The 27,770-nt window shown below is 43.9% G+C and overlaps 1 protein-coding gene across 3 annotated transcripts in view; it reads right to left on the bottom strand.

Annotated features, from left to right (window-relative positions):
- The window catches only part of arhgef9a (Cdc42 guanine nucleotide exchange factor (GEF) 9a), a 40,848-nt gene extending 31,733 nt beyond the window's left edge, over positions 1-9,115 (bottom strand). For 2 of the 3 annotated variants that reach the window (XM_042340876.1, XM_042340878.1), the window contains exons 1-2: positions 8,946-9,115; positions 1,174-1,353 (exon numbers count right to left, since the gene is read on the bottom strand). In XM_042340876.1, the coding sequence (XP_042196810.1) occupies positions 1,174-1,353; positions 8,946-8,999 (234 nt within the window). In that variant the 5' untranslated portion in view covers positions 9,000-9,115. Of the gene's footprint in view, positions 1-1,173; positions 1,354-8,773; positions 8,833-8,945 lie in introns of all 3 variants that reach the window. The other variant, XM_042340877.1, reaches the window with a different exon arrangement.
- Positions 9,116-27,770: the final 18,655 nt, after the last annotated feature.

The raw sequence follows: 27,770 nt of genomic DNA, 5'->3' as shown, positions 1-27,770 counted from the left end.
CTCAACATGAAAGTCATCGCATAAATGTAAACTGTTGTTGTATTCTTGCTCAAGCATCACCTCAGATCAAATTTTTAACCTAGAACTGCTTCACTCTCAGCAGAACCCAATGAAAGGGACACCTACCTCAGCAGAAGCAGAAGTCAAGTCCAAACCCCAAGTGCCTGACTTTACTTCAGATGTAATTTCTATCACCCTGATAGGTTCTGGAAGTCAGAACAAGGGAAGCAAAGTCCTCACCCATTCCTCACCCATTCAGCTTCCCACTTGTCGGTCACCCATCCTGTGCAATCTATTTAAGATCCAACACTCCTCGTGCTGAATGATTGGGCTTAGCTGGAATCTAAGAGGTATCCCCTGGCTCTCACACCGCTGAAGGGTTTTCTCCAGAGCTTTCTCCAGTAACACACACAGACTCACTTGAAGAAAAGAATTTGAATTTTAGACTTGGCAGGTACAAATCTTTCTTTCAACAGCCCTGAATTAATTATAATAATAAATAATAATCAACCAATGCGTTCGATATAGTCTCTTGTAATGTCATCAAAACATCTCAAAGGGACCTCATAGTAAGCTGCAAAGTATGTCCTTGCAAATGATTAATTTAAGATAGTGCTTTCATCCCCCAAAACTCTGGAAGACTCTTTCATAGATATCCTTCCGGCTTCCCTATTTTCAGGTCTTGCCTGAAGACCTTCCTCTTTGACCGTGCCTGCTTAAACATAAGTACTTGATAACTTTTAAACATAAGCTTTTCCGGGGGTAATAAAACCCTTCAAAAAAAATTATAATTTTGTCACCCAATCCACGACTGTTAGTGGGAAACTGCTGTGCGCAATTGGCTGCTGCGTTTCGCCCACAGAATATACAGACAATTCACTTTACAGTATATCCTATGAAGCACTTTGAGACGTCTTGGAGCTATATCAAATGCAAGGATGGTAATGATGATGATGATTATTATTATTATTATTATAATAATTATTATAAGCGCCCAATGTTTCTTCAGATTTACGCCACCATCAAGAAGGTGGACCTTATTGCATTTTGGTTGCACTCTTGCTGCTAAGATGCTTAAGTCCCCGAAACGTCTCGAGAGCATTGCTTAGTTAGGGCAATGAATACTGATTGAAACAAACAAGAGATTTTTTTTTTAATCCCGCTTCAACTTACCCTTACAAAACTGGCGGGAAACCAGCCTTCTTCATCGTCGATCTGTCCCCACCACCAATCCTTGTTAGAAGCATCAAGGACTTTGATGACGTCCCCGGCTTTAAATGCCAACTCACGGTCGGCCATTGTGACGTGATCCCATGCTGCCTCAGCACTGACAATGTAACCACCAGTGATCAGCTGGAAACAAACACACAGGGGAAGAAAAACACAAGCAATAAACAAGATTAAAAAGTTATTGTCGTACAGCGACAAAAGCTACCACATCACAATCTGACTTTGACAAAAGGCAAAACACTGCAGATGCTGGAGATCCAAAATAAAAACAGAAGTGGCCGGGAACGCTCAGCAGGTCAGGCAGCGTCTATTGAGAGAGAAAAGTGAGTTAACGTTTCAGGCCGATGACCTTTCGTCTGAACCGTTAACTCACTAACCTCTCTCTCTGCAGATGCTGCCTGACCCAGCGAGTTACGCTCTACTTGACGCTTGACTGACAAAATCATTCTGTCACCTCAGTTCTTTTGGGAGAGAAGCTCGGGCAAATGACAATGTGAACTGCAAACAACAGAGGAAGAAATAAATAGTACCAAAAGTTATTTTGCAAAGAAAAAACTAAATGTAGCTGATCCACTCAACACACAATCTCAAATTCCGTTACGTGGAGAAGTAGGATTAAGGAATCAAAGCTAGAGATGTGGGAATATAACTCTAATTGGAGCAATTATCTGCATAACTCTGGGGATCCCAAGCCTTGGCTCTTGCCAACCTGCCCCTAATACTTTCCAGGATTAGGTAAGCAGAATGCGTCCCTCCGGGGAGAGAGGGCGCATTCCATTCCAACAATCTTATCTCTGGGATTGCCGTGTGTAGGTGGGATGCATGAAATTCTCAGTTTGGTTTGGATACTCTTAAGCGCGGTGATGGGTTTCAAGACACTCGGCTGACCAAATGAAAAGAGCAGATTGGGCTATAACTTTCAGTCCAATATGGTGAGTGCAGGAAGCCCTAAGTAAAGGAGAAAAAGATGACAGGATCAATAAACCAGGATGTTCATCCCTATCACCCCATCAATGCCAAACCTACATCACGTTCACCTTCCCATCACCAGACAGGAATTGATCCAATTTAATATATGGTCGATTGCAAAAATCAAGGATTCGGAAGCTTTCAATTTTGAAAATTATCCCTCAATTCATCTTGGAGCTCCCATAACTTACTAGTTAGTATGGCCCTCCTACTCTGTTGGATCTCCCCATGTACACATCGAACCTGCACCACATTACTCACTAGTCTATTTATCCATCATAATACCGTAGATTGAATTGAAACAACCTCCCTCCCTAACTCACAGACCTAAAACCTAGAATTGTCCTGGTCAGCTTTTGTCCAATTCAACCCTACTCCAACTCTCTGCTCCGCTCAATCACTCTCTCTCTCGCTCCAAAGACAACAGCTCCGGAGGAGAACAGCGCGGAGAGAATAGGTTTTTCCTCTAGATTACTTGACCACTGAAAACAACCTATTCTGAGTGCACTTAGCACAGAGCACCACTTTGTGCTCATAGGGTTGACAGTGATGGAGGGCTTTTTTTTATAACCCTTTCAGATCCAGTAGCAGCAGCAAGTCTTCTGGTATATAAATCCTTGGAGTTCTCAACTTATTTCATAGATCAGCGGTTATTCTTCATATTATCTCAAGAAGCTACCAATTGACTCAAAAGACCAAAAGGCTCCACATTTCTGATGCCAGTGTTCACGACAAGCCGCGACTAGGGAATTCGAGGCAGCTTACTGCATTGGTGCAGCCCTGGCCTGTATTTCCTCTCTGTTGGACATCATTTATCTTCTTCCACGCTTCACAGTTGCCACGTTTCACCCACAAACTATACAGTCAATTCACTTTACAGTATGTTCTGTGAAGCTCGTTGAAACATCTCAGCAACATGATAAGTTGCTATATCAAATGCAAGGATTATTATTACTTTCATTAAGGTACATGTGTTAATCAGCTGTTCGCCAATTGAAATCAACTTGGAACAGCAATTACAATAACAACAACAACAACAAAATTAAATTTGTGCAGTGCCTTTCACAAATCAAACCCTACAGTGTAAAACGTAGCATAAAGCAGACAACTCTTGGGTTAACACTGGTGGACACACACTGTGCAGCTGTAACTCTCCATTGCTCTTTCTCACCTTTGTGTAACTTTCCCTTATCTTTTGGCCCAGTTTTTCCTGTAAGCCAATGAATGGCAAAATATAAATCAGCAAAATATAAATCAATGAAAGGAAAATGGGGTCGAGCGTGTGTAAAGAAACCGTCTCTCAGAGTGACATCAATCATGATTGGAGGAAGATGCACTGAGGATAACTGGAAAAGAACAGCAGAATTAAACTGTTGTCTTCCAAGATATACGATGGTATTGAGGTTGGACCAGCACTGATGAAGTGTTTTAGTTCTGGCATCCCTGACACCTGCCTGCTGAAGGAGGGGTAGGTGACCTAACTGGACAAGCAGTGGGAAGCAGACGAGTCTGTGCTCTCAATGGCAAGCTATACGGTTTCAACTGGTTAAAATCCAGGCGTACGCCCACGCAAACTGTTGGATCCCCCCAAGCCTTTGCGCTCACGAACCTGCCTCCTAACACTCTCCAGAATTTGGTAAGGTGCATTCCTCTGGGGGAAGGGAGTTTTGGGAGCTCACAGGAATTTCAATGTGCAGGTGCCTTACATATGTAGACCTCTCAGTCCGGTTTGTATACTCTTAAGCATTCAGGTAATAATAATAATCCTTGCCATTTGATATGGCGCCTTATCATGTCTTCGAGACGTCTCAAAGCTCCTCACAGGATATCCTGTAAAGTGAGTAGTGTATTTTGGGGGCAAAACATGGCAGCCAATTGCGCACAGCAATGCTTGGCTTAATATACAAAGCACTTCTCCATTCCCTGTTACGGAACTTCACTTAGAGAAAAGAGAAATTAAATTTCTGTAACATTCTTGTTCAATAAAGATGCTTTCGGTTTTAATTAACATTTTTTTTTAAACAGTCACCTTCCAATTTTGTTTGCGGGCTAAGAAAGCTTTGACAATCTAACGGCAATTCTCCAAAGCCGTTAATACTTTGCTGTGTTGAGCAAGCATCGATGTAAAGTTTCTCCTGATTATTGGCTGACATGACATGAGTGCTTGGTTGTGAGCATAAGCCAATCCCGACAGGAACAGATATTAGGCTTGAGACTGAGCTGCAATGTCATGACGGTCTTGCCATTGAGTCTTGAGATGGAAGACGAGGTGGCTTTGAGTTGGGCAGCCTGAGCATGCGGAGAGATTCCTGCTTACTGATCAGAACTGGACAGCAATTCAGGAAATACAGGAGTAAACTTGCACCCTTTGTTCTTTTTACCCGATCCCTCCCTTCGAAGCAGACAATCCGCTACCAAGCAGGTCACCTTGGAGCAAGCTCATTCTATTCACTATATCGAGTCATAGCAATGACCAAAGGCGTGTAAAACGAGAGTTCACAGTGGTTAACAAGGACTCGCAAGCTGCGACAAGGAACTCCTTCCAGTAACTGGAAAACACGTCACACAAATACGCGGTTATTCCACTCGGATGTGATCTGCTTTCAAACAGATGTTCCTGGGGTCTGTGTGATATATTTCCTGCCATGGAAAGGAGACACCATTTGCTACTCGAGGGCGCGTATTACTGAGAAATCCATCTTGAAATTGCTGTATTTACAACCCTTGTGTGTAACTAATCTTCCCTGCCGTGCCCCAGGTTTGCAGACAATGCAGGGTATTTTTGATTCAAGTGGGCCCTTCCTTGCTTCCCACAGTCCTTAACCACGATGACCAATGCTCACATTCCCACCTTCAGAAATACTCATCTGCTGATTGTTTGACTGAATGAATCAGCCCCCCTAAAAAACCTCCTTGATCGGTATCCGTCAGTGTTTACCTGATGGAAATGTCACTCTATAAGCAGTTCAATTCATCTCATTATAAACATGCCTTTAAGTGCACTGCAGTTACACTTCATACAAGTGGGCACCCCTGACTAATGCTAACAAGAACTGCGGTGAAATTAGATAACATGTGTAGTCAGAGAATGATCAGAAGATCACGAGAGTGGGTTTGGGTGCACAAAGGACCTCCGATCTGATCCTTCCAGAATATCCGCTCTGCCTTCTTTCCTTTTTATTAGCAAGCTATTGCTCGAACTAGCTCTGTTCCGACCAACACTTTCTGGTAACCTTTTTCAGCCACTGATCACCGTATGCGCAAAAAAATCCTTCCCTGCTCTATCCTAAACTTGCCCTTCGCAATCCTGAATCTCTGACCTCTCCTGCGCTGCCCACAAATGTATTGTTCTGGTTTACTTTCCTAAGAAGATTACATAAAACCTTTGTGCTTTTTGCAGGAACGAATACTGAATGCAGGAGGTTGAGACTCAAGAGTGACGCACAGTAACAAAATATGGATCCATCTCTATGGTTCCGATTTCTTTGCAAACTCATGACACAAAATCCTCTGCTCTCGTCGAACACGTGATCACTGAGAACTGAACTCAGAGGCAAACTAAATATGGAGGTGCAAGATTCGCCCCTCGTACAACATCAGGTGAAGCAAGTCGCAAAGAATTTAAGGATGGACTATTAAATCCGACGCATAGGTAGCCTAAGAATGCCATCGCAAGAAATGAAGTGCAGACTTACAACAGCTTCTAGACCTGAAGGGTTTCCCTCCAGCATTGCCGTGGAATTGTCAGTAGCTTCAGATCATGCTGAGAAAATGTTATTACTGGAACAAAAAAAAACCCAAATAATTTGATTGGAGTTTTCTTCCAGTTTTTGTTTTGAAAAAGAGAAGCTTGCATTCAAAACCTACGGTTCATTTGGTCAACCCTTTCTCAAACGCTGCAACGTGTAAAATTATCAATTGTGTCAGACGTTGCCTCAAAAGGGAGTGGGGGGAGGGGAGGGGGGGGGAGAGAGGAGGAAGCAATAGCATTCCTTGTATTTTCAGACCGTTTCTAAAGATTGTCATTTTTTTCTGAACAAAGCAAATGTTGGCACAGAGACACAGGCCTACGACAGAGACACGCCAAAGGGTTAATTGGTCGTGTTAAATGTTTCAGATCTCACGTCTAGAAGCTTAGAAGTTACGAGTCGTACCTGTGGTCCCTTGCTCAAAATCGCCCACCCTTGGTTGGGTAAATTTCATCAGTTCAACGGCAGCTCAATGGGGGGAGGACTAAAGCGGGTGGGTGGGGAGGGGGGGGGAGATAGGGGGGTCTCAGCTCAGACAAGGACGAGAATTATCCTCCCAGCCTCCTGTCACAACACAGCTTTGATATCAGATGAAGAATTTGGCAGGCCAGACCAATGTACTAACCACGTGAAACAGGATAGGCAGATGTGCGCAGTTTACAACAACAACTTAGATTTATATAACGACAACAAAATTACATTCGTATAGCACCTTTCACGTCAGGAGGTCTTCCCAAGGCACTGGACATACATGTAGACCCCTTCATGCGGGGTAGTGTCTCGGAGCAGTTTATAAGGGGACAAGAGCGGGGGCTGGAGGTGGCATAAGGGCATTCCACATTCACATTAATAGGTGCATCAACAGGTTTTTTTTTTTGGGGGGGGGGGATAATGGTTTTCTTTTGCAACCCTCCCAACCCCCTTTTTTTTCTCTTTCAACCAAATAGGAGACAAATGCAATAAAACCAGATTGTTACAATTTCTTCCAATGATGCAGTATTTTGCTATACAATACACATTGCTATTTCCAAACCCACCCTCTCTCTACTGCCCACTTTCAAATAAATCGCTTGGATGTCCTCAGCCTGTGTGTGTGTGAGTGTGTGAGTGAGTGTGTGTGTGTGTGTGTGTGTGCCAGCTGTCATGGAGATAGGAATGTTACATAAATACCTAATTTCTTATATAAAAAAAATTAATTTCCCATTTGGTTTGGTGAAAAATCCTAGCTTGGCAGATGTCTCTGGGCAGCTAATGCGAGACTATATGTTTGCTTGCCCTGTCCTCTTTTTTTTCATCCTCTCTCTCTCTCTCTCTCTGAGTGCACCTGTGAATTTTATTTGGCTAAAATATTCCTTCCCTGAAACGATGCACACACCCACACAACCTGCACTAACTGCCCACATGCCCATGGCTTAATGTCTCATCTGAACAAGAGGCGTAATGGGAGAGAAGGAAGGGAGGGAGGGAGGAGAGGATGCTAGGGTTGCACTTTGGAGTCTTGCATTGCCTCTCTCCCTCTCTCTGTCTCTCTATCTCTCTCTCTCTCCTCAATAAACTGCAGCTCCTGTGAGTCACGACTCAATCTCCCCCTTCCTCCCCCGAGTGGATGGTATTTTTAAAACAAGTGTCAGGTTCCCTCAGATGCAGAGATCCAGCAAAAAAAAAAAACCCTTGCAGGTGAAATGTACATGTAGTGCCTACGAGATGGGGAGAGGTGGAGAGAGATCCAACACAGAAATTGGGTGGGAGGGGGGGGAGAGGGAAACCTGGGTCCAATCTGACATTTCCTTACTCGATTTCAACACTTAACACACACACACACAAGAGGGGATTTAATGTTCTCAGGATCCAAGGCAACGAGATTGCCAAAGTCCAATTTGCAGCCAAGAAAACATTAAAAATGGCTGCAAGTGAAATGCATATCATTATAAATTTCCAGGCAGAATAATTTGGGTCCAAGACACATGAGAAACAAGGTCCAAGGGGTACCTGAGCTGTCTCTCTCTCTCTCTCTCTCTCCTATTTCCTTACCCCCCCCACCACTCCCATCTCTCTCTCTCTCTCTCCCCCACACACACACACACACAAAAAACCTCTGATGTGCAAAGCAAATCCTTTCTGTGTGACAGAAATAGCAACAATTGGAAATACTTTGATTAACACTGCGACCAGAGAGGTTTGCCTTGGAGCTAGACTTTAATCTGCGATGGGTATAATATTAACTATCTCAGGCCTGAAACAACCCTCTCCCTCCCTCTCTCTCTCTCTCTCTCTCCATCTATCTATCTCTCTTACATCCACTCACACTATACCAGCACAAAGTCAGCATTTTTTTAAAAAAAAACTTCTTTCTTTCTTGAAAAAAAACCTTCCTCACCCCCCCCCCCCCCACACACACACACAACCCCCACCCCCCAAAAAAACCCACACACACATTGTCAATCACACACAACTTGTTAATTACATACATGTCCTGCATCAGTCTTCCTTTGTCAGAATGAGATGGGCTCCTTCCACCACATGAGGTTTTGCTTAATCTCTTTTTTTTTAGAAATTAAACCAAATGAAATGAAATTTGGAAGCAAAGGAAATAACAGGGCACACGATCTTTCCTGACAAGACAAGAATAAAACGTATCCATTTCCATGGTCTTTTAAAAGGGGACCGTCCAGAACAACAGGGAATACATCCCTCCCCTCCACACACACACACACACACACATAGGATGCAAGTGAGGAACGTTATCAATTTGTTTTACACACATATATGTATATATATATATATATACATATAAACACAAAGCATCTCCTCTCGGGAATAATCACCTTCGATTTAATGTTCTTTTCGTGCGTAAATGCAACGGTTCATAATCCACTTAAAAAAACTGGTACAGACACAGAGAGAGTGAGAGGAGAGGAGAGAGAGAGAGAGAGAGACACACAACACACACCACACACCACACACAGCAATACACTGATCATCAACGTAATTGCTTACTGGAAATCTCTGCAGCGAACGAACCAGCTCCCCTGAAGCTAGAATACGCCACATATGGGCTCTCGAACGAATACGAATGCATCTCAAGAACTCTCGACTTGCGGGCAAAGTGATGAGTGTGAAATTATAATGATGGTGATGATGATGATGATGCTGATGCTGATGCTGATGATGGGTGATGCTGGTGCTGGTGCTGGTGCTGATGCTGATGATGGCGATGGGGATTATTCGCGATTCGGATTATTTCGATTAAAACACAAGGACCACGAGCGAATAGAAGAGAGAAGAAGAAGAAAAAGACAACACACACACACACACACACACAAGAAAGAGATAGAGAGAGAGAGAGAGAGAGAGAAATGAAGTAGATCATATACCAACGTCATTCACATCACTGCAGGGCCATATTGTGAAGCTGTTCTCTCTCCCCCTTTCCAAACCCCCCAACCACCACCACCACTCTCTTGGACACACACACACACACACAGAGAGAGAGAGAGGAGAGAGAGAGAGAGAGAGATAGAGAGAGAGAGAAAGAGAGGAGAGGAGAGGAGAGGAGAGGGATATGTTGTACCCCCCCCCCCAAAAAAAAAAAAACCAAACCAATCGCTCAAGGAGCATCCATTAACGTGTGCCAAGCAAGAACATCAGGATCACATTCACCAGCACCAACACCACGATGATGGCAAACACGACAATGGTCTGTATATCCAAGGTCATGGTGCAATGCAGGAGGCTGTAGTACTCTGGATGCGGATCTGGCAACCTCTGGGAGGACAACCTGGGCTCTGAGCTGAAATTGTCCAATAAATCCACCATGCCAGATGAGATGCTCTCCTTTTTTTTTGCCTTCTCTCTCTCCCTCCTCTCTCTCTCTCTCACTCCCTCTCTCCTCTCTCTCTCTCTCGGGTTATTGTTATTTCTCTCTTTTGTTGTTGTTGTTGTTGTTCAGTCCATCGCAATAAAGGAAAACACACACACACACACACAACACTCACTCACTCACTCACTCACACAACGCAACGCAACGCAACGTCGGGGGCTCTCAAGGGCTTAAGATTCCTTGCGTTCGGCTCTGATCAAAACCGTGTGGGTAAAGAGCCAGAAGAGAAGACCCGAGTGAGTGGGGGGGGGGGGGGGGGAGGATAAAGGGAAAGGAAAAGGAAGGAGGGAGGGAGGGAGGGAAGGGATGGAGGGAAGAAGGAGAGAGAGAGAGAGAGAGGATCCTTCAAAATACATTGCTTGGGAAATAGCAGCATCTCATCCTCATGTCACTAGTGGTGTGCAATGCAAACCAACTGAGCTGAGCTGAGTGGAGAGGGGCTGGGCTGGAGCAGGGGGGGGGGCTGGGGGGGGGGGGGGGCTGGAGCTAATCTTCCAGTGGCCAAGGCAAGGATACAGCTGCCAATCATCTATCAAAAAGCAAATGGCATGCAATACTCAGGCATCACAGAGCATCCCTCTTTTCCTTCCTTCCTTCCTCCCTTCCTCTCTCCCTCCCTCCCACTCCCACTGCCTCCTCAGATAATACCAGAGGGGTGGGGTGGGGGGAAGGGGGAGAAGGGGAAATGGGAATGTTTAATATTGTGATGGGGAGTGGGAGAGAGGGAGGGAATGGGGGGGGGAAAAATGCAAAATATCTTTGCAGGCTGACAGGTGGAATATTTCACTTGTTGTTGTTTTTGGCTTCTCTTTCAGAATGCAAAACAAATCTCTCCCCCCCCCCCCCCCCCCTCACTCACCCCACCTCCCTCCCTCCCTTCCATCACCAGAACATTAACCCTTTTTGGGAGAATGACTGTCTCCTGTGACAATATAATATAATGTCAGGGCATTAACCCTCTTGAGTCCTAGAAAATGTCACCGGTCTTTTTTCTTGCTTTAAAGGTGCGAGACTGGCATTCGAAGTGGAACGAATGCACAAAAGAATTGATTACTGGCTAAGTTGTCTCCACTTTGCAAAGAATAAAAAGTCCACCTGCGGTGGGTCAAAGCCACGGTGCAGTTTGTGTTCAGCCTTAAGGCTGGAAATGAAAAATAATACTCATTTAGATTCATTCCAAACAGAATATAATTATGTTTTATAATACATATATATAGAGAGAGAGCGAGAGATGTAAGAACTGCAGTACCGCAAATCTAGCCCACAAACATACAGTCAATTCACTTTAAAGTATATTCTGTGAAACGCTTTGAGACGTCTCGAAGACGTGATAAGGCACTAAATCCAATGCAAAGATCATTATTATATTATTTATATTACACCTCAGAGATAGAAAGATTGAAAGATAGAAAGATTGATCAAATACTCATATCCTGGTTTAGTACACAGCCAATTTCTACACGCAATGTCCCACAAACAGCCATGTAGTTAATGACCAATTTTCTCTGGGGGATTGTTGGCTTGGACACTGGGAGAAACTTCTTTCACTTCGAGTAGTAACATGGGATCTTTGGCATCCACCTGAACGGGTTTAACATTTCACCTGATGAAGGACGGCACCTCACCGAGCATTGCATTGGAGTGTCTGTAATTCTAGATTGTCAGCTCAAAGGCGCAATGTTGGGCGTGAACCCACAACTTGCTGACTCAGAGGCGAGAGTGTTACCAACTGAGCCGGGCTGACACTGGAAGGTACACGTGTGGATGTCAGATGAGCAGGGGATTGGGCTGAAATGAGCTGCCCCTCCATAACCCAACACCAACACAACACTTATATAGCCTGGCTCTGAGCTGGGGGTGGGTGTGGCGGGGTGAGGTGGCCGTAAGCATGGTCGAACAGGAAAGTTTTCAGGCGGGACTTGAAAGAGGGGAGAGACGGGGCAAGACGGAGGGGTTGAGGGAGAGTGTTTCAGAGTTTTGGGGGCGTAGTGGCTGAAAGCACGACCTCCGATGGTGAGGCGGAGGGTGCGAGGGACGAGCTGGAGGTCGGTGCCAGTCCAACGAAGGCGCCGGGTGGTGGATTGGGGAGTGAGGAGTTCGGAGAGGTAGGGAGGTGCCAGTGAGTGAATGGATTTGAGCACGAGAGTGAGGATCTTGAAGTCGATGGGGTGTTGGGGTCAATACTCCCTGCCAAGGCTTATACACCAATAGAGCCCATTCACATCATGTAACCTAGGGTGACCCGCCCTTTGGATCCATATTCCAGACAAAGAGGAAAAGGGGTCAAATGCATTCAGGAGACGATGAGGTGAAGAGGAAGACATTTGGAAGGAAAATGGCAGAGGAAACAAAATAGGGGGAAAAAAACAAATTCTATTACAGTTAAAGTTGATGCCGGAGTTTGCACCCATGTTTAAAGGTTGGAGTCCATGTCCGATGTTATGGCGATGCCAAGATATTGATCCAGTGCATGAGGTTCGGTTAATGCTGAATTGTAATGGGACTTTGGAAATCTTAGCCATGGTGCTATGCTACCAATTTCAAATGTTTTTTTTTTAACCAACAAAAAACTTTACGCCGCATTTGGCAAGTTTTGCTGAAAATATTAAGTTCAAAATAATTGCTTTAACTCCTGTTATCGTATTCGTATCAATGTACGCATTTGGCGGTGTTATAGTGTCATGCGAGACCAAATAAAATTAAGTTTTATCACTTCACTACACTGAAAAATGCTTCGGATCAGCTAAAATACATATATACGCTGTAAAACTAAAGTGTAAACCCATTATCTGAAACCTTTGGCTGCACGACTGCCTCTGTTAATTACTGCAACACTCTGGGTACGTAAAGGTTTTTGTTCAGAAGGGTTGATGCACTTCCATGCTTATCAAGGTGACGGATTGCAGTGCAATACTGAGGAATGGAACTCTTTTCCATTCTTTCCATTGGGTGTTGTTATCGAGCGTTGCCAGATAAACTAAAAGGCAAAAATTAAATGCAAAATGAAGCTAAGATCCCTCAACTCTGGCCAATAATGGACCACCCCAACTTTGGAAGACCAACAACCGACTAATGTATTCATGTGGCTTTTCACACTTTGGTTCGCAGGGTGACAAGACCCATGTGAGAAGAATCCTGCTTCTGAGAACCAACCCCTCCACATCCAGCTGACAAGCCAGGCAACATGTCTGTCATCAGCCGTCTCTGTACTGTGGCCACACCTAAGCTCAGGGAACGGAGACCGAAACCACCGCAACACAGAGGATCGACTCGCTATCGACAGAGGGGAGCTCGATCAGTGCAGCTGATAATCTACATCTTTACCCAAATTGAGGTGTAAAGCTTCTGGCGAAAATGTGTTAAAATGCAATCTTAGACTTTCATTGGCAGCTGTTGAAGCTTCAATCTCCCAATGATAATAATAATAATAATCCTTTTATTTTATATCGCCTTCTGTGACATCGCTGATACGTGCTTCGTAGAATATATTGTAAAGTGAATAGTTGACTGTGTATTTTGTGAGCGAAATGCGACAGGAATTAATAGCTGAACCATGGGATTGTAATCTCCTCCAACACATCTAGTTTTCACTGCGAGGTTGGAGATTCCAATTCTGACAAGTCTGATTCAACATGTACATTTGGACAGCAGATTACAGTAGCATCAGCACACAGTTCTTAAGTTATTCTCTCTTGTGGTTAAAGATTCAGTTCCAAAACTGGCTGATGCTTAAATCCAGTATCTTACATTGTGAGGAGTTACATCAGTTTTTGGCCAGTTTGCTTGGCATCATTGCTCAGGTTAAGGGGAACATTGAAATTATCCAAACTCTGTCCACTGTGGCCGTTCAGTCACCAGTTGTATTTCAGACCAAAAGCTAAGCGGTCTGCGGAGATTATCATCGGCAAAGAGAACGTCAACATTTTCCACAGCTCAAACGTAATCAGCAGAAGCTGATGATCCAACCACTGTTATTTCTAAAACGTTATTAGCATCTGAATTGCAATGACATTACAGTGGTGGAAAACATCAAAACAGCCACCGGGAATTCGCAACAATTACGTCAGAGCGAATCCCGCAAGAGTAAGCGAGAGTTGATGGGATTTTAAATTCATTTACGTTTCCTGTGCAGCGTTTACAGGTGAAGTTTAAATGTCGTATAAAACGCTGGAAAAAAATTACGATTGGGTGTTTTGGGGTAAAACAAACAAGCTGCATATAATAATAATAATAACCCATTCATTTGATATAGTGCCATATTAGGTCGTTGAGACATCTCAATATGCAGAGAGACTATACATATTGTATTTAATTATATATATTAATACACAAATATAAAATGTACATATATGTATATATTCGTGTAGAATTAGGCCAATATTTTATAGCGTATCTCAATATAATACAGCATGACAAATGCCGTTCTTCACAACAACAAAAAGTGCCTGCATGTTTTGGATTAAGAGCAGTACTGCGTCACAAATCTGCACATCAAAAAACATGAGCATGACAGTGCAGGCTGCATAAGGAAGACCCCTATTGAGTTTCCGCGGCTGCATATTTCAGATCCACAAAGGACACATCTCCTCCCAAGTCTTTTAGCATTCCAATTCTATTCCAATTAGCTTCCACAACCAAACCTTACATCAAAAAAAATCCTTTGTTACCTCCTGTCTTTCTCCCCCCACCCCCCCCATTACACTCCTGAACAATGTGAATTGATTATGATTTGAAATTAATTTGTTGATTTGGCTCATGCTAACCTTTACACGTTTGTATCGATGGCCTATCATTTTCAAGGTTGTTTTTTTTTGCTGTATTGAATGCGCAGGAATTGTGTATAAATTGGGAGGGTGAGGTGGGAGGTTGCAGGATCTTAACAGACAAATCTTTGGCAAAGTTCTGTGTATATCACTGTTGTATTTATAGGCGAACGCTTCTCACAGGAGTCTTTAGCCTGCCAGCCCACTCCCTGAATAACAGACAGAAAAGCAGGCAAAACGATCTCGGAGCCACAGATTTTAGACAGAGGACAATTTGGTAAAGGCTTCAATGGGTAGTTTCCATGTGTAGCCCATTTCGCCCGCAAAATAACACACAACACAGTCACATCGCTTTACAGTACACTACGTGAAGTGCTTTGTGACATTTTAACAACGTGGTAAGGCACTATATTAAATGTAAAGATTACTACTACTTCTGGACAAACGCATTGCAATCCTGTCTGTGCCGCCTGACCTCACAAGCTCCACATAAACAAACCCAGGTTTCTGCATCGGCAGCGACAGAAGAGCTTACATTTCTTAAGCACCTATAATGGCCAACTGCCACAGCGTAATCGTTGACTCATCGAGTGACTATTTTGTTTAAAGGGTTCCCTTTATTTTATTTTATTCCCGTCATTTTGCGCTCAGCAAAGTCCCGCAGATGGGCCATGGGATGAACGAGCAATTCATCTGGAAGATTATGGTCCAGCTCGTCGAGAAAGAAACTCCCTTTCTGTTTCCAACAGCGCCGTGGGTTCCTTAATCACCCTCGACTGTGAGCTCAAGCATTGAACCCACAACCTCCTGAGCTCGGAGGCGAGAGATTGCTACCAACTGAGCCAAGATGACATGTGCACATTTTCAAAAAGCAGGGGCTGCACATAGAATGACATTCGAATGTCAGCGCCTACTCTCGAGTGCAGCTCCACACACAGCAGCGGTACAGGTTTTGCCCCAACCCACTACACGTCTCTAAGTGAAATCACAATGGAAATAATGGGCAACAGTGTTCTCGGTAGAATTAAACAGTTCAGTTAACCCTTTTCTGTATTTTTCCTCCAAGTTCAAGGACGGTTGAGGTTTGTGTTTTTTTGGCCAAAGCCTGAACCGAGTAGTTAGAATCCCGGGAAACGGCTTGGTGAAGTGATGAGAAGATGGTAGGGTGGGTGTTCTGGAGAGATGCGATCATACAGGCCAAAGCACCACTGTCTGGCAAGCTTCCTGCTGTTTGTCTATCTGGGACCAGTTGAGGCTTTGGCTGTCAGGGTTAAAAGCAGGGAAGAACTCCTTTCCAAGTGACTCACCTGCCCCTCCCAAGACCTGCCAATGAGCCAGGGTGCCTGGTCGGTTGTCAACAGTGTCCCTGTACTACTGCAAGCCCACCTGGCTCAGGAACTGGCCTATCGAGTAAAAATAATAATCATGGTAATAATCCTTGCATTTGATACAGTGCCTTATCATGTCGTTGAGGCGTCTCAAAGCGCTTCACAGAATATATTGTCGAGTGGATTGACTGCGTGTTTTGTGGGTGAAATATTGATGGTTGACGCTATACTGTAGTATACTATGGACTTGATTCTGACATTCCGTTGCCAGCTCTGCTCCAAGGAGACCATGCTTAATGACCCCGTTATCCAGGAGTTTATTCACTGGTTGGTCGTTTGACTTGGGCATTTCCCAGTGTTACGGCTGTGGCCTCGCGCTCCGGGTGGTGTTTAACAACTGGTTAAATGTTAAAAGAAAGTACCAATGCCGGTGGAGTTCAGCGAGCCCCTTGTCAAACTCGGCTACAAGTCACAAAAAACAAGGTGTCAGTGGCATTCTCTCACCATTCGACATTCGAGCTGGAGGGGGATGCGTGCAGTTGCGATGGTGGGAGGGTTGAACCCGAGGAGAGGAAATCAGAGAAAATAAGCTCGATTAAAAAAAAACATGCGTGGGAAGACATGAGGGAATCGAGCACCGGTTCAGCGATAGAACACGACCCGAGACGGATCATGCACGGAACGATCAGTCAACCCCCAATCCTCTTGACTCCTTCGAAATCTGCTCAGGACACCAAAATGCAATAGGTGGCATTGATTTGGGTGGGGAGAGAAGTGGGGTGGTGATGGTGATGATGGTGGCGGTGGTTGGGTGGGGTGGGGTGGGTGCAATAATAAAAGAAGAGCAGAAGCAGAGAAGTTTCCAAAGAAACAGACCTGCTTTATCAAAACAAGGAAAATTGAAAGGAGTGGGCTGAATAAATTGTTCATCACTGGTGAGATCAGGCTTTTTGTGCATTATCTGTAAGATTGAGTCATCCTTCCGGACATACTCTGCAACACAAGTGCAAACTCCTACAGCTTTCACTTCCAGCGCTAGACAATGCCATGTATGTCACACCACACTGAGAAAACATACTTCAGGCAACATGATGCGACCAAACTAGATGCTCTGGCAATTATTGGAAGCCAACTTTCTGTCTTTCTTTCTGTGGGGGTGTGGGGGGGGTTGGGGAATAAAGGTTTGCAAAAGAAAATTAAAATGCGACTGAAATTCGTTCCCTATTCCAAATGACGCTGTACTGTGGCAAAAACGCATCCTGGGCTATTCAAGTCAGCTGCCCTATTTTAATAATAATAATCCTTGCATTTGATACAACGCCTTATCACGTCGTCGAGACGTCTCAAAGCGCTTCACAGGATACACTGTAAAGTGGAGTGACTGTGTGTGGTGTGGGTGAAACGCAGCAGTGTCCCAACAACAGTCGAGGATTGAGTGACCAAATTATTATTATTTTGTTTGAAGGGATTATTACCCCCGGAAAAGCAATCCGCCAATCAACTAACAACTGGGTCCTCCCGCGTGTGAGGTGAGTGAGCTAACCACTACGCATTTTGTACCCGTTGTTCAAATAAAATACATGATACAGCATTCAATGAGTAGAACAGACACGTGTCTGTATTGATGTGCATTGCCGAGCTAATGGAGAAGAGCACAAAGGCAGACAAAGTGATGCTCAGCTCTTAATGAGCACCTGTTGTACCAGAGTATTACTGTGAGGACAACTCGACCATTGAAGAGGGCACAGCCCTGGGGAACCTTATATCTGGATCAAGGGACCTGTGCCATGAGACGAAGTTCTGGAAATTGGTCACACTGGGGAAGAGAAGGCTCAGCAAAATACTGAAGTATTCAGTAGCTTAAAGAGCACTAAATCAGGACAAAGTCAAGAAACATATATACAGTGTGTAGACACATGCACACAACACACAAACAAACAGTTAATTTGCCCACAAAATACACAGTCAATTCACTTTATATTCTATGAAGCGCTTTGAGATGTGCTAAGGCGCTTCGTCAAATGCAAGGATTCGTATTATTATATTTACACACACACATGTATACACACGCACACAAACATTTACACAGGCACATATACACAGACACAAGCGCACATATACTTAGAGAGGCACATACCAATACAAATTCATACATTCACACGCATACACCCACACACGTACATGCTCAGACACTCGCAAACAAACTGCACAAAAATGGATAAAAGTTCTTGCCTTTACTTCTGCCTGCACGTTTCAGGATGAACTTTAAAAGCTGGGGGGAAAAAAAACCCTTCAGTTAACTGGACTCCTGTCTCAAAGGGCTGGAGAGTCCATTTGCCGAAACGAAAAAAAATTTCACATCCAAAAGGAAATCATCAACCATTGCGTAACGGAGCACTTGGGTTGGCTAGGGAGGGCGCTTGGAATAATAAAATACAGCAATATCTATTTTTACACCTGTTTAAATAGTATCTGTCTCTACACATTAGGAAACATGACCCTGGTGTTTTAATTCAACCTCTCTGATACATCCATTTGGTGCTCCTTGACATCACTATTAACACTACAACCACGAGAGTATTGTTCAAAACCTATGTTCGCTTAAGAAAATGTCCATCAAAAAGCAGGAAAATGTCAATTATTCCCATTAGTTAGGGAAAATGGCTGTCACAGTAAGACTTTGCGCGGTAGCAGAACGGAATTAGATTCAGCAAGCGAGTCATTAACAGAGGGTCCTTCACCAATCTCGTCATTTGAAGTGTGTATGTTAATTTGGCTTCTCTGCTGCAGTCTACATTGCTCATCACCAGTTCTAACTGTTTATGCAAAAAGGTTCCGAGAATCAACATGAATAGATCCAAAAAATGAGGAGGTTAAAAAATTAATCAGAATGCCTTTGATATGTTTCTTTTAAACAGGGATATTAATGAGGAAATCTTTTATTTCGAGAAATCTACAGGCAATCCCTTCTTGGGCAAAATCAAGGTCACAGGAACTGGCACAGGATGAAGGCGCGTTTTAATCTTTTATCCAATAAAACTAAGTAGGACAGAATCTAAAGCTCGACTGCAAGCGAAGGGGCAGAATGGGAGAAGATGGCCAACTCAGCTCCAATAATTTATGGCTCAGTTGGTAGAACTTCTGCCTGCGAGTCAGAAGGTTGTGGGTTCAAGCTCCACTTCGGGACTTTGAACTGACATGATCAACGATTCCCCAGATAACAAACAGAAATCGGTCATTCGTTTCATGGTTGTTTGTGGGACGCTGCTGCGTGCAAATTGGCTGCTGGTTTCATCTGCAAACGTAGTCCTTTACAATAAACCCTGTGATGGCTGATTTATAATTTGCAATACCGTGCCTACATACCACCCATGGTACTTTATCTAGAGAGGATAACAATAAGATCATACTTTAATTGAGCTAAAAGTAACTTCAAAATCTATCAGCGTGTTTACACCATAGGAGCAGGGATATGGTTTTAGCGTAATGTTTTGACTGCTATTTATTTTAAATAACATTCGTTTTCAAAATCTTTCTTATGAGCGTAACATCACGGAAATCATGGAAATCCACACTGAAATTCTCTGCCCGAGGCTCAAATCGTGTGCAATTACTGTACGCAAAAATAGAACTCCATAAAATGGCCCCGTGGAACGGAACGGTCCTGAAAACTGGGCTGAGATTTTTAAACTTCTGATTAAATAAACATCCGTCGTCGAGAGGGAAGGGGTGGGTTGCAACGAGCAAGAACTGTTTTGGTCGCATCCCAGGGCAAAACGCTCTTGTTTTTCCCTCTTCTCTGGAGAGCTCCTCTAGTTACTGCAGTCCTCCTCATTAAATAATTTTGCTTTGCATAGACATTTCCTGATTTCCTGCCACTTTTCGGTGGCGCGATCTCCGCCAGCCAATGGAGACGCTGCCTAAGTTAACAAGGGCACAGGGGGAATCCCATGTGAGAGGCTCTCTGGGGAGCTGGATGGCCCACTCTTTATCCACAAGCACAGTGTTTGCAACACAACATTGACACCACCACTTATCACCACCCCTTCCACCCCACCAGCGTACACACACAAACACACAACCATCCACACACTCACACACACACACACACACACAATTCCCAAGAAGTCAACAGCTTCACTTCGATAGTTGCATGAAATATTAAGGTGTCCAAATTGTCCTCTCGGAGAGCTGGGCAGGTGGGGGTTAATTAACCCTCTTGAAATAGGCATCTAAGTCTGTGCGGTCTGCAGTTGAGTAAACACTCACAAAGTGGCTTCATGCTGTGGTACATCAGACACCTAGGCACCAATTTGACTGATGCAACAAAAATAAAGTCAGAGGATTTAACACATTGCTACCAGTCTATATTTTAGTCACTAAAAGGTTCCTGGGCCGTGTAAACTTGAAGCAACGGTTACCCACTGTAGATTTAGAGGCACATTTGTGGGGTGTGCTAATGGGTTAATCTTAGCACAGTGTACTGGTTATATAATCAACACATTTCATCTGCTTCTTAGATGTTAGCACAATGCACTGCAGCTGCGGAAAATGTCATAGCACCTGATACATTTACAAAGATGAATATACGATTTGGTTATATCTAACCCAGATCTACGTTACGGTTCTACCAATCTGTATATGTGTTGCCGTTTCCGATCAAGAATTAAGCACATTCACTACTTGCAATAATTTTACTAATTACAACATTCCCTGTAGGCTTGTACTTTAGACAGATATAATCAAATCTAAAGTAAATCTTCACTCACCAGTTCCAGGTACCCGAGCAATGGAACATCCTGAAGACATTCACAATGATGGGGCTCATCAATGTCTGGAGGACAACTGATGGCATTTTATCACTTGGATCAGTTTCACTGCTGACTGAAGATTATTTTAGATTCAATGGTTGCTATTTTTAGCTGCGAAATTGACAGGGCTTGCAGGCTTGCACTTCTTTCAATTGTTTTTGGTTTGAATCCACAGAAGTGCGCAGAGAGAGAGAGAGAGCGAGAGAGAGAAAGCGAAGTGTGCGTGGCGATCGTAGAGGAAGCCACGGACAGTCAGACTCCTTCGCTACAGACCGATTCCGGCCTATAACACACGGGTGGACCTGTGGATCCGCAGGATTCCAGGTAGGAGGTATGCTTTTTGGTTTCGGTCGCTGACTGAGTGGCTTCCAATGCAAGATGCGCGGATACAGAAGCCCCCCACCCCCCACTCCCCGCTCCCCGCCCCCCTTACTAGGTATTTGAAGTATCTGAGCAACTGCTGGTAAAGCTCGCCAAAAGCGTTGTCCGTTGACCTGCCAATTTCACATGCACAGAGGTTTGACAGTGTCGCGGGGTGATCCGACCACCTGGAAACACTAAAGCTGTGGCTGTTTGTACGGTGCTACCCGTTGGAACGCAGAGTGCGATTTTTAATGGACCCAAATCGCCGCGTTAACGACACGTGGCTCAACTCCGACACGAGCTTCACACCCGGCAGCTTGGGGGCAGAATGATACGTCCTCCTGTTATAAAATAACAGGTCCAGTGCCGCTGACTGCGGGACGAAGGTTATCGCGTTCTAAACGTGCAGTGAAAACAGTCGAGCCTGATTCCCTCCGAAGCTGTTCTTTCAACCCAGTCAATGCGCCCGGAGGAAATCGGCCATTTGGTTAGCATGCGAAAAGCCGCCCCGCGTCTTGATGCAAGCCTGCTCTCGGCATCTGTGCACGGTGAATATGGATGCCCTGATTGGCAATCCCTCCCCCCCCTTGTAGCCCTGCTTGAGATGTAATGAGCTCAGACGTCCTGAGCTCCTCATGTTATAACAGAGCTCCACCGTATCAGGTGCAAATAAATGACTCGAGAGGGCCCAATGCACTTTTCCACGCATCACATCTGATCCTGTGTTGCTTTGCAGCTATTTAATCCCTGTGTTTTTCTCACTATCGCGTAATAGGAAAAAGCTACAAGTAGGATTCTGTGGTCAAATGAAAGAAAAGCTGTAGATCAGAGAGATTTCATTGCAGTGAAACAAACTGTATATACGTTAGAAAAGAACATCATTAGGGGAGCTTTTACGGATGTAGGATAATCATAGGCAGCAGGTGACATTAAGGAACACTCTGGGATGGTTGAACAATTACTGCCTTCACTGCGAGGTTTCTAGCCTCTCAATCAGGCTTTTTAGTACTGTATGATGAAAGCTGGCAAGTGTGTTATGGTAAAACATCGAGAGTTGAAATTCAGGAGCAGGTGAAGTAGAATTTGCTGTACACTTTATATAAGCGTAAAAACTGATTTAAGACCTTCTATTGAAAGCAATTCCAGACGAGTACTGTATTAAAAAAATGCAACAACGCCCACCGCCCCCTCACCCAGAATGTTATGCTAAAGGGTGTGCGTAAGAGATCTTGTCAGTGTAGAGAGAAAATAATCCGTGTAAAAAGTTGTTCTGCGCAAACCACAGATGCATGCGGTTTGATGCCGATCGGGGTAAAATTAATTTGTGTGAGAGCGACCAAGGAACAGATGGCTACTTCAAATGAAACAATCATCTAGGAAAGAGATCGGGGGTTATTGTGGATAAACTGATAAATCACCCACCCAGCAAAGGGATAGAACACAAATCAAAAGGAGGCTATGGTGTATAAAATACAGTGGGGAATTTTGGAAACTAAATCCTAGGATATTTTTACTGTTGAGCTGAACCGAGGACAATAACCAAGTTATGAGGTCTTAATTAGCTACTTAATGTGATGCTGTGATGGGAAGATGGTAGGGTGGGTATTCTGGAGAGATTAGATCAAATGGCCTTCTGCATCCGAACCAGTCTTGTGGTCTTAAAAATAATAATCCTTGCATTTGGTACAGCTGCCTTAGCACATCGTCAAAACTTCCCAAAGCGCTTCAAATGATTTTACTGTAAAATGTAGTGGCTGTGTATCTGTCGGCAAATGCAGCGGCCAACAAAGGGGAAGGTTTTAGATCAGTGGTCATGCGTTAAATATGGGGAATGCTGAAAGTAAGAAAAAAGTATGGTTGAGAACCATCAAAACGGTCTGTTAGGCCTAAACTTGCTTAAAAATTCCTATGTTTTTCCATTGCCTTTCTAGGCACATTACACTCTTTTGAGCAGGATTGATGCCATTTTTAATCTGTCTCGATAACAGATTCTCAAAATCCCAAACAAAAATGTTTGCTGTAAAAACAAATCTTCGCCACAACCAAGCCACGAATCAGGCTTAGTGTCACACAAGCCACTTTGAATAATCAGATCAATGTCAAAACTCGTAAACACCAAAGCGGGGAATAAAAGTTTGCTGAAAGGGAAGAGACACATCACTTAATATGTATATCTTCAATCTTCTGTTGGTGCGTTGACGTTGGTGTTTAAGTACAGATCAAGTGGTTTCATACTGGGGTATTACCTGCAGTTGAATTATGTAATTACCGAACATTTTATTTCCGGTTAGAAGGAAAAACTGTTTGGTTGATGCATTTTCACATCATCCTGCCTTCCTCCTGGGTCAACCAAAGAGTTCCATTGACCACCTGTCAGGTAATATGTGTTGCCTAGATCTTCTCATCCTCCCGTTTCTCATCACTTCCGTGCAAAATGAAGATGAGTAAATGGAGAGGGAGGAAAAAATAGATAACACAACACAATGTTTGTACAATTTACATTCGTATCGCGCCTTTCGCATCCGACGGACGTCCCAAAGCGTTTCAATAAGAAATAATGGGAGGAAGGCACGGAGAAGGAAGTTTCATGGTCTCTGTAACTTTGTGGTGAAGAACAAGATCCTCGGATGCATAAATTGAACGGGGTTAGGGACTGGTCAGAAGCCCCACGCTAAAATAAGTGCATGATCATGAAATGTACTTCAAGCCTGTTTGAGATTTTAAGCGCAGTTAATCCCCAAGTCTTAGAGGAAGAAGCCAGCGAGGCTGATTTCTCCTTGTTTGGAATAAATTACTGGCTCTCGAACGAAGAGTTTTCTTACCTTATTGACGAGACGTTGCTCGGCACCAGGATTCAGACATCTGCTGGAGCCGACACTGAGGCCTTTGTCTCTGCTAGTGCTTTTGTGGATTCTTAACATCTCCGATCCCACAATGACATCATCTGGGAAGGTAAAAACGGCAACACTGCAATGCCATTCAGCGACCAGAATCATCAACCTGACGCACTCTTACGTACCTTAGTGTAACTCTAATTTCTCCTACGTAGATGTTCGCCGGGAGTGGGATAAGTATAATAATCCTTGCATTGTATATAGCGTCTTTACCACGTCATCGAGATGTCTCAAAGCGCTTCACAGGATATATGTAAAGTAGATTGACTGTGTATTTTGTGAACGAAACACAGCAGCCAGTTTGCACGCAGCAATGTCCCAAAAACGGCCACGGAGTGAGTGACCGATTTCATTTGGGGGATTTGTTGGCCAGTAAAAAATGTCACTTTTCAAATAGCGCCATAGGATCTTTAATGTCCACCTGAACAGGCAGACGGGACCTCAGTTTAACATCGCATATATATATATATATATATATAGCAGTGTAGGTACTGTATATAAAAAAGGGTATAATAATGACTTCTCTGATGATTAACTGGTTAACAATGTCTGCTTATTTCTGTGAGCTACACAAGCTCCACACACTCAATCAGTAAATTACAACCTGGCATTTTGTAAAGACTTAATTGCACGACATTTATACACAGTTACACAGACTTTTGCAATTCAGCTTCAGTCTGAAAGGAGCCCTTGCTGCAGCATGCCCTTGACATTTCCGTTTGCCCATGCTCTTCACCCCGGTCTCAGACTGCTGATTCTGAAACATTCAGTCTTAGACGTGTTGTCTCACACCAGGCTCCTACAATAATAATAATATCCTTGCATTTGATAGAGCGCTTTTCACGTCTTCTCGACGTCTCAAAGCGCTTCACAGAATGTACTGTAAAGTGAATTGACCGTATATTTGTGGGCGAAACGCAGCAGCCAATTGCGCACAGCAGCGTCCTACAAACAGTCGTGGATTGAAATGGCCAATTTATTATTGTCCTATCACCTAGCTCCGAGAATTGTGCCTCTCTAACAGCCATTGGATGCAAGGATTATTCTGATTTTTATTTGGTTGGGTTGGAGGGACATGGAGTTGAAATGGGAGTGTATCCAACTACTTTGACTTGCTTTAGCGTTGTTTGAAATATGTGAACTGTACTGCATTTCTAATTAACCCAGGACAATTTGTTTCGAGAACATTTTGTTAAATTACACATTTTGTTTGAACACACCCAGGAAACAAACACCATTTCCCAGCTCCACAGGCAAGATATCGACTCGCACCGTGCATGTCCTTGCAACACTACCCCTTACCGTTGAGAATGAAACCCACAGGAGCTTTCCTATCGTACAACGTGTAAGTTCCGCAAACGGAAGAAAACACAAGACCAGAAGCAGTGAAAGGCAAATCAAAGAAGAAAATGCGATGGGGACGTGCAGTGGGCCTGTGTTAGCCAAGTGAAGAGGGCAAGCAGGTGGAGTGGGGGTCGGAGAAAATCTCACTCACACACACACACACACACACAGACGAGTAGAGAAATCATTGGGTGCTTCACACCTTCTGAGCTTGGTTGAAGCTTCTTTTAGGATAACATGTGAACTGTGCTACTAACTTGTGACACTGACTCTTAAGCATCTGTGCCTTTTATCACGTGCACCTCTGAATGAGAACACATTCACTCCTTGCGTTCAATTACAATAATAAACTTGAATGGAAGTTGACATAGAAATGAAAGTATACTCCAGTGCAGTTTGGAACAAGAAACAGTAAAAATCAGAAGAGTAATCCTTTCATTTCACGTAGCCCCAATAAACGTCAAAACATCTCAAAGCACTTCGAAGTGACTCCTAGAAAGTGTAGTGACTGTGTATCGGTGAAGTGTGCCTACAAAATGAAGGGGAGTTCGTTGGCAGAGGTTGAGATGTAAAAGAATTTGGTTCTGATCATTGATCTTTCACTGAAAGCAAATTATATTTTTGGTTGCATTTCAAAAGCATTCTAACCTTGTGGAGGCTGAGGTGTGGATACATAGGGGATGGCTGGATATTTTGCAGTTCTTATCAGATTGTCTTTAGGATCAGAGAGGACATCCATGTATACTTTTGCCCCAAGGTATCAGTCAAATCAATGATGGACTTCTTAGATTGTGCAAGCGGCCAGTGATTAGACAGTAGAGATCACAATTGTTTTACACACAAATACAGATCGTATCCTGACAATGCGGTGACTCATTAGCGATTTGAATCAAAGCACTGGGCTTTTAGCAGGAAAGATTGACTTTGTGATTGATTGAGCAAAAGATCTGTCGCTGTAGCGAACAAACAAAGCAATCTATTATCATCAGTATTCCCCAAATCCTTATGTTATCATGATTGAAGTGACATTTCAGGGGCCAATGGTGCAGTCAGAACAGATGGCAGAGAAAGTGAAAAAGCAGAGAAAAATCACTAGTTCTGCTGAAAGCAATGCTAACGGGGGACGCCATTCTCCTAGCATTGCCTACAAAATACACAGTCACTACTGGGTCAGAGAGTCAAAGCTTTAAACCTCAGGACGGGGCTTGAGCTCATAATAATAATCCTTGCATTTGATATAGTGCCTTATCACGTCATTGAGACATCTCAAAGTGCTTCACAGAATATATTGTGTAGTGGATTGGCTGTGTATTTTGTGGGCGAAACGCGGCAGCCAATTGCATACAGCAGTGTCCCACAAACAGTCGTTGATTGAGAGACCCAGTTTGTTTTTTGAGGGACTATTAACCCCGGAAAGCGATCCGTCAGTCGACCAACAAACGGGTAAGCAGAGACACATGGAGTCAGGAAATTTGCCAAAGGCTTTGTCCTGGTCGGGAATCGAGCCCGGGTCCTCTCGCTTGCGAGGTGAGTGGGCTAACCATTACACTGCAGGACTCCACATAGACCAGATTGGCATCGCAAGCCCAGTGCCAGGGGAAGTGTTGCTTTGCCACTGGTGCCGGCCTTCAGCTGAGACGTTACACCAAGATCCCATCATTCAAAGGCCAAAGGGAGCTTCCTCGGCCAACATTCTCCAGATGAATTGTCCATTCGTATGATAATAATGGCTGCTTTGCGGGAACCGAGCTGCGCGCAGTGGCTGCCACGTTTACCTGCAAAAATAGTTGCTACATTTGACAATAATTACCTACGCAACTCTGAGACATTTCAAGTCGATACAGCGCCATAAAAATACAAATTCATTCTTCTTTCCATCGGGCAGGTCGACCTCAAATAATAAACAAGAACAATGACAATAATAATTCCCCTTACATTTGAATTAGCGCCTTTCCCATTAGGAGGACGTTTCAAAGCGCTTTGCAGGATTTACTGCGAAGTTGCGGTGACTGTAGGCAAGCGCCCACCTCCTGCGAGAGAGATATTGAATAACAAAGAGAAAGGATATCCTGCCCTGAATCAGTTAAACTCTTACAGCAGCTGTAATAGCTTGCAGCAGGAGTCCAACTGATGTCATGTTGCTTCTAAAAATAGCTGCTGTCAGCATCATGTGTGAAAATAGTTCCATTGTCAATGCCTTTGATAGCGTGCCAGGGAAAAATATGGCTTTATGTTTCAGTGGTGGGTCATCATCACCTGCGGTATCAGCTGTTAGAAAAGAGCCTCAAATTATAATGACACTTACATTTGTTAGACCCAGAAAGGTGAATGGGCGATTAACAAATTAACATTGGCAATGATGAAGTGGAGGGCATTCAGGCAAAGCTGTCAGTCTGATCAGAACTTGTGTTGGAAAATACAGACAACCGTTGGAAAATG

Source organism: Callorhinchus milii, unplaced genomic scaffold (assembly GCF_018977255.1).
Source record: "Callorhinchus milii isolate IMCB2004 unplaced genomic scaffold, IMCB_Cmil_1.0 Scaffold15, whole genome shotgun sequence".
Lineage (NCBI taxonomy): Eukaryota > Metazoa > Chordata > Chondrichthyes > Chimaeriformes > Callorhinchidae > Callorhinchus > Callorhinchus milii.
Note: the sequence above shows the minus strand (reverse complement) of the source record. Positions and strands in the feature narration are given on the sequence as shown.